Source organism: Crocuta crocuta, unplaced genomic scaffold (genome assembly GCF_008692635.1).
Source record: "Crocuta crocuta isolate KB4526 unplaced genomic scaffold, BGI_CrCroc_1.0 scaffold275, whole genome shotgun sequence".
NCBI lineage: Eukaryota > Metazoa > Chordata > Mammalia > Carnivora > Hyaenidae > Crocuta > Crocuta crocuta.
The window spans coordinates 791833-803919 of NW_027530497.1; the positions used below are offsets into that span (position 1 = coordinate 791833).

Sequence of the window (12087 nt, forward strand, 5' to 3'; positions counted from 1 at the left end):
GAGGAGGACACTTGTGGGGATGAGCACTGGGTGTTATGTGGAAACTAATTTGACTATAAACTATTTGTAAAAAATAAAATAAAATAAAAATAAATTAAAAAATAAAAAATAAAATAAATTTTTAAAAAATCTCTGTTCTCTCTCTAGGGCTGCTTCCTTTCCCTTGGTTTCCAATGTCTTTAATGGCCCTGCATTCTTTTCAGGTTCAAGGGCTTAGAGCATTTCCAGCTTCTTTATACCTTGACCAGACCATGTACTACTCTGTATTCAGCCTAGGACTTCTTACTGTCTTCTCTTCCATGCATCCTATTAGACTAAGCGACTCAGGCCCTCCCCACGGCCACTCAGGGACCCCGCCTGCGATCCTGCTGTACCAGTCCCTCACCGCACCTGCAGTCTGTGCCTGCAGTGTGCACGGTGCTCTGCTGCCTACAAACTGGAATGACAAGTCCTTGCTTAACTTACAAAACTGACTCCCAATTACCTTTGGAGCTCTACCTCCCACTGCCCCACTTAATGTGCTCTTGTCAAACTGAAGCACGTACTGTTTGCTGAACACGGCCTGAAGTATTTCATCTGTGCCTCTCTGCACCCTAATTCATCAACTGAGATGCCTCCAATTCTCCCCAAAATACTTTTCCTCTGAACTCTCCCTGTAGTTTATCTGTGCCATCCCTACCGCCATCTCAATCTGAGCTGCCTCCAAAAAGCCTTGCTCTCCAACGGCCATAAAACTGGTCTTCCTCACCTCCCTGCTCAGCCTCTCCGGCCATCCCTCCCCCTCACTCTCCTGCACCCCAACTTCCTGGAACTTCCTTCAGCGTTTTAAATGTGTGGTTCTTCTTGGCCCCAGAGCTTTCCTGCGAGCTGCCTGGCACTCAGGCTGGAGCTGTCCATGTTGACCTTCAGTACTGTCACTCCCCAAAAGAAGCGAGCCATCATCCATTCCGGCTCCATTTTCCAGTCCCGTGGTGCTTATCACAGTTTGCAAGAGAAGTACCAAATACTTGATTATTAAATTTGTTACTTTTTAGGTCTTTTTATTAAATTTATCTGATTTGCTTTCGTCCCACACCTAGAGGGCAATGACTGTGCCTGTAATGTTAACTATTTTATCCCTGGCACCCAGCAATACATCGGGCACATAACAGGGGCTAAAAAGTGGATTACAGAATTGTCATTTCACTCTTTGTAGCTTAGTTTATCTGCCTGAGAAGATTAGGGATGGTTCTGACACCACCTCCACTTAATCCAGCCTCTCACCATCCCCGCCCTCTCTTTTTCTTTCTTAAAAAAGAGGAGAGATAGGAAAGAAGGGGATGGTGAGAAGGAGCTCTGAGAAATAGTTCAAGGAACACCAAAACATTTCAGAAAGAAAAAGGAAGTGTTCATGAAATAAGAACAGGACGATTAAAAAAAAAAAATCAGAGAACTCTTTTCTGTAAATTAAAGTTAAGAGAGCCAAAATAAAGAATTTGAGAGGAGAAATGGAAAATAAAGTTAAGGAAATTTCTCAGAAACTGAAACACAACAACAAAATCGGTGACAGTGATTGTATTTTGAGCCTATATATAGAGCAACCACCATGCGCCAGGAGCTGAATAAGCTTTACAACTACTCTATGAGGAAGGTGCTATTATTATCTTCAAAATGGAAATCAAGAAAGGTAAGAAAATTAAATCAGTCTGGGAAATCTAACAATTAAAATCTTTTGCTTCCAGAAAGAAAGAGAAAATACAGTGGAAAGGAAATGATCGCATTAACACACCCAAAAATTAAAAGACCAGGGAACTAAAAGACCAGGACCCTGTCTTTTTGGAATCCGTGTGGAAATATTCACAGATGAAACTGTGTGAGGTCTTGGGTTCCCCAGGGGGACATACAGGGAGTAGATGCAGATACAGACGAAGCATGACCAGACAAGATTTGTGTGCAGGTGTAGTAATGCTCACATACCCACATACTAGGTGACAAAGGCAGGCCTGAAGGTAAAAATGTGGAAAGCAGTATTTGGAGGCACAACGTTAGATGAGGTCACCTGGGGGAAGAGTGAACACGGAAAACAGAAGAGGATCTAGAACGGAGCCTTAGGGCACTCTGACTCATTTAAAGACCAAACAGGAGGCGCCTGGCTAGCTTGGTTGGTTGAGCGTCCAACTCTTGACTTTGGCTCAGATCATGATCCTAGGGTCATGGGACAGAGCTCCAAGTTGGGCTCCACTTGGAATGTAGAGCCTGCTGGGATTCTCTCTACCTCTGCCCCTCTCTGCCCTTTTTCCCCACTTGTGCATTGTGCTCTCTCTCTAAAAAAAAAAAAAAAAGCAAATAAATATTTTACTTTTCAGTTGTGATAAAACCACAATACGTATCTGAAACAAATAATAAAATATATTGTTATGGATGTATATTTAAAGGATAACAAGCTTCTGACTTCTGTGCAGTACACGTGAGAGCTTCCATTATGTTTACTACTGAAAGTACATGCTACAGAAGAGATTTTTCACGTAGATGATTACCTGTGAGCTCTACCTACTTAAAAAGGTCTTTAGGGGAGCACCTGGGTGGCTCAGTCGGTTAAGCATCCGACTTCGGCTCAGGTCATGATCTCACAGTTCATGAGTTTGAGTCCCGTGTCGGGCTCTGTGCTGACAGCTTGGAGCCTGGAGCCTGCTTCGGATTCTGTGTCTTCCTCTCTCTCTGCTCCCTTCCCCCTGCCCTGCTCACATTCAGTCTCTCTCTCAAAAATAAACATTAAAAAAAAAAAAAAAAAGGTCTTTAGGAATCAGTACGCCAGAAAGAAAAACTCAACAGAAGACAGTGATCAAGTTACACTAGCTCCCAGAGAAATGTCATCTACTGTAATAAGGTAACATTTCTCAAAAATTACAAAGTCTGACAAGGGTTGGTGAAAGGGTATGGAAAAAAGAACTCTCATCCACTGCTGGTGGGAATGTAAATTAGTAAAGCCTCTTTGGAGAACAATTTTGCAACTGTAGCAAATTTCAGCCCAGTTATTTTTAACCCCGGAATTCTACTTCTGAGTATAAAATTGTCCCAGAGAAACCTTTACCCATGTGCAAAAGTGAAAAGACATTCACAGCAGTGCTGTAATAGCAAAAAATTGAAAATATACTAAATGTTCATCAGTGGAAGAAAAGTAAAATGTGATACATCCATCTGATGGAACACCATCCACTAATTTAAAAAATATGGCATTATGGGTATTCTTCAAAACCACAATGATAAATGGAAAACAATGCAGATTGGTTTATACAGAATATCATGTCCACCAGCTTTAAGATTCCTGACAGTGGTTACTTGTGGGGCGGTTGAGAGAGAAGGAATGGAATTCGGAAGACATATTAAAGGAGCTTCAACTTTAGTAATACTGTTTCTTCTACAATATAAAACTGAAGCAAATCCAACAAAATGTCAAATTGTATTGATTCTGGGTGACAGGTACTTAAACATCTACTATATTATCCTGTGTACTTTCACCTTTGCAACTGGGGAAACAAAAATGGCTGTGCATACACAGCTTTATTCATGGGGGGTGTGGGAAGTAGAGTAAGCCAGATATTTTCTAATGTTGACTCAGTAAAGGGAATACTGAAAAAATTTTAAACAAACTCATCATGGTCACCTGAACATGAACCTTATCCTTTCAGCATGTTACAGAAAGAACAGTGAATAAATATGAAACTTTCCTTGCTGGCTGTAAAAGGCAAGAGTACACTTAAGCTTAAGCTTTCAAACGGACAGATACGATGAGATTATTTCTTCCTGGTACTCTACGGTACTCTGGTTTGTTCAAAAGACATATATATATCTAGTATTTAAAGAGTGTGTGTGTCTGGGTTTTATATACATAAAATCACTTAGGGCTGAAACAACACAGTTTTTGAAAGTTATGATGTTTGTCTATTTTTTGTTTTGTTTTGACTTCTTCCCTATCCATTATTATTTTCTTCAGTATCTGGGGAAAGAACCTGATGATATATCCGTTATTAGGCATTTTTAACAACCACATCTAAATGCTAACACTGAACATAAAGGAATACCTTCAGAGCCAAATACAACCAAATAATGGATTTGTTACTCATTTGGCACCAGCCTAAACTGAAACAATTCAAGTCTTCTAGCTCTTGAGTGTGACGTACCACCAATGCTGTATCTGACAGAATTGAAAATACTCTTTTTAGGGGCACCTGCATGGCTCAGTCGGTTAGACATCCGGCTTCGGCTCAGGTCGTAATCTCACGGTTCGTGGGTTTGAGCCCCATGTCGGGCTCTGTGCTGACAGCCAGTCAGAGCCTGGAACCTGTTTTGGATTCTGTGTCTCCCTCTCTCTCTGACCCTCCCCTGCTCACACTGTTTCTCTCTCTCTCTCTCTCTCTCTCAAAAATAAATAAAAAACATTAAAAAAAATTTTTTTAAATACTATTTTTAAAACATTTTATTAAAAAAATGTTTAATATTTATTTGTTCTTGAGAGAGAGAGAGCAAGAGACAGAGCATGAGTGGGGAGGGACAGAGGGAGAGGGAGGCACAGAATCTAAAGCAGGTTCCAGGCTCTGAGCTGTCAGCACAGAGCCCGATGTAGGACTCAAACCCACATACCATGAGATCATGACCTGAGCTAAAGTCAATCACTTAACCTACTGAACTACCCAGAAGCCCCTGAAAATATTCTTTAGTGACAAACATTTCTCTATAATTTGACTCCATACTCAAGTCTAAATATCTAACAGTTATTTGGTGCCATTCTCAAAGAACTATAATTCTGAGTTAGGACTTGTTAATTTAACAGAAATTTAGTAAAAAACAGAAACCAGGGGTACCTGGGTGGCTCAGACAATTAAACATCCAACTTTGGCCCAAGTCATGATCTCGTGGGCCATGAGTTCAAATCCAGTGTGGGGCTGTGTGCTGAAAGCTTAGAGCCTGGAGCCTGCTTCAGATTCTGTGTCTCCCTCTCTCCCCTTCCCCCACTCACACTCTGTCTTTGTCTCTCTCAAAAAAAGAACAAACATTAAAAAGTAAAAAACAAACAGAACAACTGGATGTAAAATTTAACCTATGACTCAAGCTGTCACTGACCTAGAGACAGATGCATATGAAAGATCACAACAGTATTATACAGGGCAATAAAAGAAAACTAAATTATGTTTATTTTTATCTTAGATATTATAATACATTTTTTGAAATTGATAGCTCACATGTGTGAATACTCATTACAAAGTCTGCAGAGTCCTAACATGTAAGGAAGCATTAAGTAGACAGCCAGAGATAAGACAGAAAAGGAGGTGGGATTAAAGCCAAAGATAAATTTGGATTGACTGAATATCTGTCTGTCTATCTATCTAAAGTAGGCTTCACACCCAGTGCAGGGCTTGAACTCAGGACCCTGAGATCAAGACCTATGCTGAGATCAAGAATTAGATGTTTAGGGGTGCCTGGGTGGCTCAGTCAGTTATTAAGCATCTGACTCTTGATCTTGGCTCAGGTCATGATCTCATGGTTTGTGCGCTAACAGCGCAGAGCCTGCTTGGGATTCTGTCTCTCCCTCTCTCTGATCCTCCCTCACTCATGTTTTCCTTCTCTCTGTTTACCCAAAATAAACAAATAAACTTAAAAAGAAAAAAAAGAATTAAATGCTTAACTGACTGAGCCACCCAGGAGCCCCAGACTTGGACTACTTTAACATTCTGCTTAGGGCGGCTCTGCTCTCAGAACAGAGGACACTCTCTTCTTTCTCCTCCAATGCACAGGCCCACTTCTTACTCCTATGACTCAACTCTTAGGTCACTTTATAACACTGTTCACATGAGGAAGAATATACTAAGTAAAGCAGAGTTATATGCTTTTTTTTTTACCATTATTGAAACAACACTGCAAAAGAAAATGAATCATAAAATGATAGTAATAATTATATTTTGCATTTGTGTAACACTCCAACCAAGACAATATGANGAGAATATACTAAGTAAAGCAGAGTTATATGCTTTTTTTTTTTTACCATTATTGCAAGAACACAGCAAAAGAAAATGAATCATAAAATGATAGTAATAATTGTATTTTGCATTTGTGTAACACTCCAACCAAGACAATATGAAGAAGAAAAACCAGAGCTGAGTCTGTTCTTTCCATTCACAGAATCCAGTCAGTACTGATAACAGCATCAAGAGCCATCAGCATTAACAAGGAGGCTGCAAAATAACAGCCATCTTACCCAGCTGGTTCTTCATCCCCATAAGCACAGAGTTCATATGAGCTTTGGAAGCATAGAGCTTGCTCACAGCCTTCCTTGACCTGATCATCTCCTTGGCCAGAACTACACAGACGTCCTTCTGGCCCTTCTTGGCAGCATCTTTCACGGACCGTTTTACTTTTTCTTCTTCTCTTTGGATATCTATATTTAGAACATAACACAAAACACCAAAAAATTAAGGGTAAACTAGGAGATTTATTGGCATTCAAATCTGTTCTTATGGTGCTCTAAATGTGTCTATTAAAAGGAAAACAGGGCAGGGGCGTCTATGTGGCTTAGTCGGTTAAGCGTCCGACTTTCACTTGGGTCATGATCTCGCGGTTCATGGGTTCGAGCCCTGCGTCGGGCTCTGTGCTGACTGCCAGCTCAGAGCCTGGAGCCTGTTTCAGAGTCTGTGACTCCCTCTCTCTCTGACCCTCCCCTGCTCTCCCTCTCTCTCTCTCTCCTAGAAATAAATAAAAACCATTAAAAAAAAAAAAAACAAAACAGGGCCGCCTGGGTGGCTCAGTCAATGGAGCATGCAACTCTCAACTTTGAGGTTTTGAGTTCAATCCCCATGTTGAGTGTAGAGATTCCTTCAAAATACAATTAGTTTTTTTTTTAAGTTTATTTTTGAGAGAGAGACAGAGCGTGAGTCGGGGAAGAGCAGAGAGACAGAGAGACACAGAATACAAGGTAGACTCTAGGCTCTGAAATGTCAGCACAGAGCCTGACACGGGGCTCTAACTGTGAGATCATGACCTAAGCCGAAGTCAGACACTTAACCGACTGAGCCACCCAGGTGTCCCTTAAAAATAAAATCTTGGAAAAAAAAAAAAAAAACTAAAAAGAAAAAGAAAAGAGAGAGGGAGATTTTAACAAAATTAAAATTATGTGATAGGTTTTCATTATTTCCAGAAATAACATTAACATAACTTAAGAGTAAACAAATTTCAAAACTGCCTTTCCAAGGCCATTCTAACATTCACTGGTACTGGTACTAAGGAACTTTAAAAATACTATAAATGAGGGGCGCTTGGGTGGCTTAGTCGGTTAAGCGTCTGACTTTCGCTTNCTCCACCTCTGGGATCAGCCAACACCATTATTTCCATCTTAACCATTATTGGCAAACTTATGTTACATGTGTTTTACCACAATAAGTATCTCTGCTGTTCATAAAGCATGTAATATAGACATATCTTACCTTTGGTTGATGCTGTTTTGATTCTTTAATATGTTTGGGTTTTCCTGAAGTTGCAGTGTTTTTATAAATCATTAATAAATGTACAGAGATTATTTCCAGTTTAGCTCCTTACTGCTATCAAACACAAATGCCCAGACTTATCAGAAGTATTCCACTGAGGTTCTGAGAATTTCTAAGAATTATTCCACCTTCAACTTCCCGGTCAATATTCACCTGTGTACCTCCTATACCTACCTCTCCTGGGCTTCTATTTCAACTGTTAGAACGTGGCTCAGCAAGACCTGGGCCACTTCCTCCACAACTGGGCACCACGCATCTCTTAAAGATGCAAAACCAGCGCCCTCTTCCAGGAGGCACAGAAGCCGCCCCAAGATCAGTGGGGTAAAACCCTGGGCATCACCATTCAAGACAAGAACGTGAAGCAGTCCCCTTAGGATCCGAAAGCCAGGGCTTCTGCCCACGCAGACCCTCAATGTCTGAGACTTTCTGGAGAACCATTTTCTAGATGAGGAGAAGCTCAAGAGGATGGTGACCACCTGACTCAGCCGCACAGGCCGGCCAGCCACTAGGCAAGGCAAGGATCTCTTCAAAAGGCTCACCCCTCACACAAGACTGAGTCTGCATACCCCGGCAGCCTCTGAAGGGGCCCCTCTGGCATCCTCTTGGTGTCTGGGCTTCTGTGCGAGCTTCCCCTGCAGCCACCAGGCTGCTTTCAACCACCCAGGAGCCCCACTGAGGCTGCGCACCAAACGGAAACAATAAAGTTTTTCGCAGCAAAAATAAAAAACAAAAAACCTCAAACTCAAACCCATTAAACAATAACATTCCATTCCCTCTTCCCACCAGCCCCTGGTAGCCATCATTCTACTTTCTGTCTTTACAAATTTGACTACTCTAAGTACCTTATATAAATGGTATACAACTGGTATCATAGAGTATTTGTCTTTTTGTGACTAGCTTATTTCACTTAGCATAACATCCTCAAAGTTCATCTGTGTTGTAGCATGTATCAAAATTTCTTTTCTTTTTAAGGCTGAAAAATACTCTACTGCACATATATACCAATTTTAATTATTCATTTATCTATCAACAGACATGTGGGCTGCTTTTAACTCTTAGCTATTGTGAATAATGACACTATGAACATAAGTGTGCAAATATCTCTGGAACACCCCTTACAAATCTTTTGTGTATATACCTATATTACCATAGACTGAGTGGCTTAAAAAACAGATTTCTCACAATTCTGGAGGCTGGAAAGTCCAAGATCAAGGTGCCAACAACCAATTTGGTTCCTGCTGAGAGCCTACCTCTTGGTTTGCAGACAGACAGCTTCTTGCTGTATCCTCACATGGCCAAGAGACACAAAAATTCAGCCCACAGCATTCTGCCTCTGCCCATCCCCATTTATGTCCTTCTCACATGCAAAATGCATTCATTCCATCCCAACCACTTCAAAGGTCTTAACTCATTCCAGCATCAACTTTAACTTCTAAAGTCCAAAGTCTCATCTAATGCCTGAAACTAATGTAACACTCTGAGCCAACTATATTAAAAAATAAATTATATATAAAATATATAATCTAAAAATTATTTAATGTTTATTCATCTTTGAGACAGAGACAGAGCGAGCATGAGTGGGGGAAGGACAAAGAAAGAGAGACACAGAATCCCAAGTAGGCTCCGGGCTCTGAGCTGTCAGCACAGAGCCTGATGCGGGGCTCAAACTCATGAACCACGAGATCATGACCCGAGCTGAAGTTGGATGCTTAACCGAAGGGTGCCACCCAGGTGCCCTATATATACACATGAGTTTCAAGGTATGACTGACCCTGAGGCAAACTCTCCAGCTATGAACATGCAACAGGGAATCCAAAAGGGAGAAACAGGAAAGCAAGGACGGGGTGACAGTCCTGAGCAATTCCAAACCCAAGCAAGGCAAACTCTAGAAGACCTTAAAAGTCAAGAATAATCCTCTCCGACTCAGTGCTCTGACTTCTAGATCCACTGAGGTGGCAATATCACCCTAATGCGTTAGTGAGGTACCACCATGCTGTGGCTTTCTGTAGAGGCCCCACCCAACCTAAGGCTCTGCTGGGCAGGGGGTCATACCACCGGGGAGCTACCAGAACTTCTTTCCTATGGCTTTGATTGGAGGCAGTCTGGGTTACTAGAACAAAGACGATAGCTCTGTTGATCTCTGAATCAGCTTTTGGGACATTCTTTCCTTGAAGAACAGTGCAGGTTCAAAGCCTAATGGTTTGTTTTATTGTCCTGTCCAAAGAATCTAAGTCTGACAGCCTTCATTCTTTCCAACCTGTATCCATCTCCTTTAGTTCAAATTGGCAGTAATCTTATTGGGGTCACTGAAGAAGTCCATGGTTAACACACATTCTAATCTCCTTGTCAAATGGTTGATCAGCCATACCCGTGTGTCTTCTTCCAAACATGCTTTCTTGTTTTCTGCAATATGTACAGATTGAGACTATTCCAAATCTTTAACTTCTGGTTCCTTTTTGTTTAACAGTACCTTTTTTGAAATAATAAATGAATTCAACAGGGCTACACGATATAATACACAGAAATTAGTTGCACTTATATACAATAATAACAAAGTGGCAGAAAGATAAATTAAGAAAACAATTCCATTTACAATTGCACCAAAAGGAATAAAATACCTAGGAATGAACTTAACCAAGGAAGTGAAAGACCTATACTCTGAAAACTATAAAACAATGACAAAAACAAAGAAGATGATACAAACAAATGAAAAGATATTCATTCCATGTTTGTGGGCTGGAAGAATTAATATTGTTAAAATATCTATACTATACAAAGAAATCTGCAGTTTCAATGCAATCCTTATTAAAGTACCAAAAGCATTTTTCACAGAACTAGAACAAATAATAAAATTTGTATGCTACCACAGAAGACCCTGAAGAGCCAAAGCAACCTTGAGAAAGAAGAATAAAGCTGGAAGTATAGTTATTCCAGATTTCAAGATACATACAAAGCTACTAGTAATCAAAACACTATGGTACTGGCACATGTGCACGTACACACACACACACACACACGTACACAAGACATATAAATCAATGGAACAGAATACAGAGCCCAGAAATAAACCCAAACTCATATATTCAATATTTAACAAAGGAGGCAAGAATATACAATGGGAAACGACACTGTTTTCAGTAAATGGTGCTGGAAAAATTGGACAACTACTTGCAAAAAAATGAGATCGTACCACTTTCTAACACCATACACAAAAATGACTCAAAATGGATTAAAGAACTAAACCTGAAACCTGAAACCATAAGACTCCTGGAAGAAAACAAAGGTGGTAGTTTTTTTGACACTGGCCTTAACATGTGGAATCACATGCTAATTCTATTTTTAGTTTTTTGAGCAATAGCCATTCTGTTTTCCACAGCTGTTGTGCCATTTTACATTCCCACTAACAGTGATCATTGGTTCAAATTTCTCTACATTTCTCAACATTTTTCTTATCAACATTGGTTTCAGTCAAGGGAAACAAAAGCAAAAATAAATTAAGGCTACATCAAAATGAAGCCCTTTGGAAAGGAAGGAAACTGTCAACAAAACAAAAAGGCAACCTGTTGAATGGGAGAAGATATTTGCTAACAATATATCTGATAAGGGGTTAATATCCAAAGTATATAAAGAATTTATGCAAAATAATGGGCAGTGGACCTGAACAGTCATTTCTCCGAAGACCTATAGATCACCAACAAACACATGAAAAGATGCTCAACATTACTAATCATCAGGGAAATGCAAATCAAAACCACTATGAGATATCACCTTGCACCTGTCAGAATGGCTAGAATCAAAACAACAAGAAATAACAAGAGGATGTGGAGAAACGGGAACCCTCATGCACTGTTGGTGGGAATGTAAATTGGTGCAGCCACTGTGGAAGAGTATGGCAGTTCCTAAAAAATTAAAAAAAGAAATAGCATTTGATCCAGTAATTCTACTACTGTGTATTTACTCCCCAAAACCCCACTAATTTGAAAAGACATATGCACCCTTGTTTACTGCAGCATTTAGAATAGCCAAGATAAAGATAGAAGGATAAAGAGAATAGAAAGATATTAAAGGCACTAAATCCCATTCATAAAGGCTCCACCTTCATGGCCTAATTATTTCCCAAAGCCCCACCTCCTCCAAATTCTATTGCACTGGGGATTAGGATTTCAACATAATGAATTTTGGAAGCAAAACAAACATTGAGTTCATAGTAATACTCAAAAGCAGAATTGTGGAGTCACATGGTAATTCTATTTTTAACTTTTTGAGGAATAGCCATACTGTTTTCCACAGCTGTTGTGCCATTTTACATTTCCACCAACAGTGACCACTGGTTCAACTTTCTCTACATCATTGCCAACACTTGGTTTTTCATTTTGTTTTAATTGATAGCAGCCATTGTTATTTCACTGCAGTTTTGATGTACATTTCCCTAATGATTAATGATTCTGAACATCTTTTCACGTGCTTATTGACCACTTGCATATTTTCTTTGGAGAAATATTCTAAAAATCTGAAACTCTATTTAAGTCCTTTACCCATTTTTGGAAAGAGCTATTTTTTTAGTTGTTGAGTT

General features: G+C 40.0%; 1 protein-coding gene across 4 annotated transcripts in view; it reads right to left on the minus strand.

Annotated features, from left to right (window-relative positions):
- The window catches only part of CHMP3 (charged multivesicular body protein 3), a 52586-nt gene that overhangs the window by 12164 nt on the left and 28335 nt on the right, over positions 1-12087 (minus strand). For all 4 annotated transcript variants that reach the window (XM_077766682.1, XM_077766679.1, XM_077766680.1 and 1 more), the window contains one exon: positions 6233-6412. In XM_077766682.1, the coding sequence (XP_077622808.1) occupies positions 6233-6320 (88 nt within the window). In that variant the 5' untranslated portion in view covers positions 6321-6412. The remainder of the gene's footprint in view (positions 1-6232; positions 6413-12087) is intronic.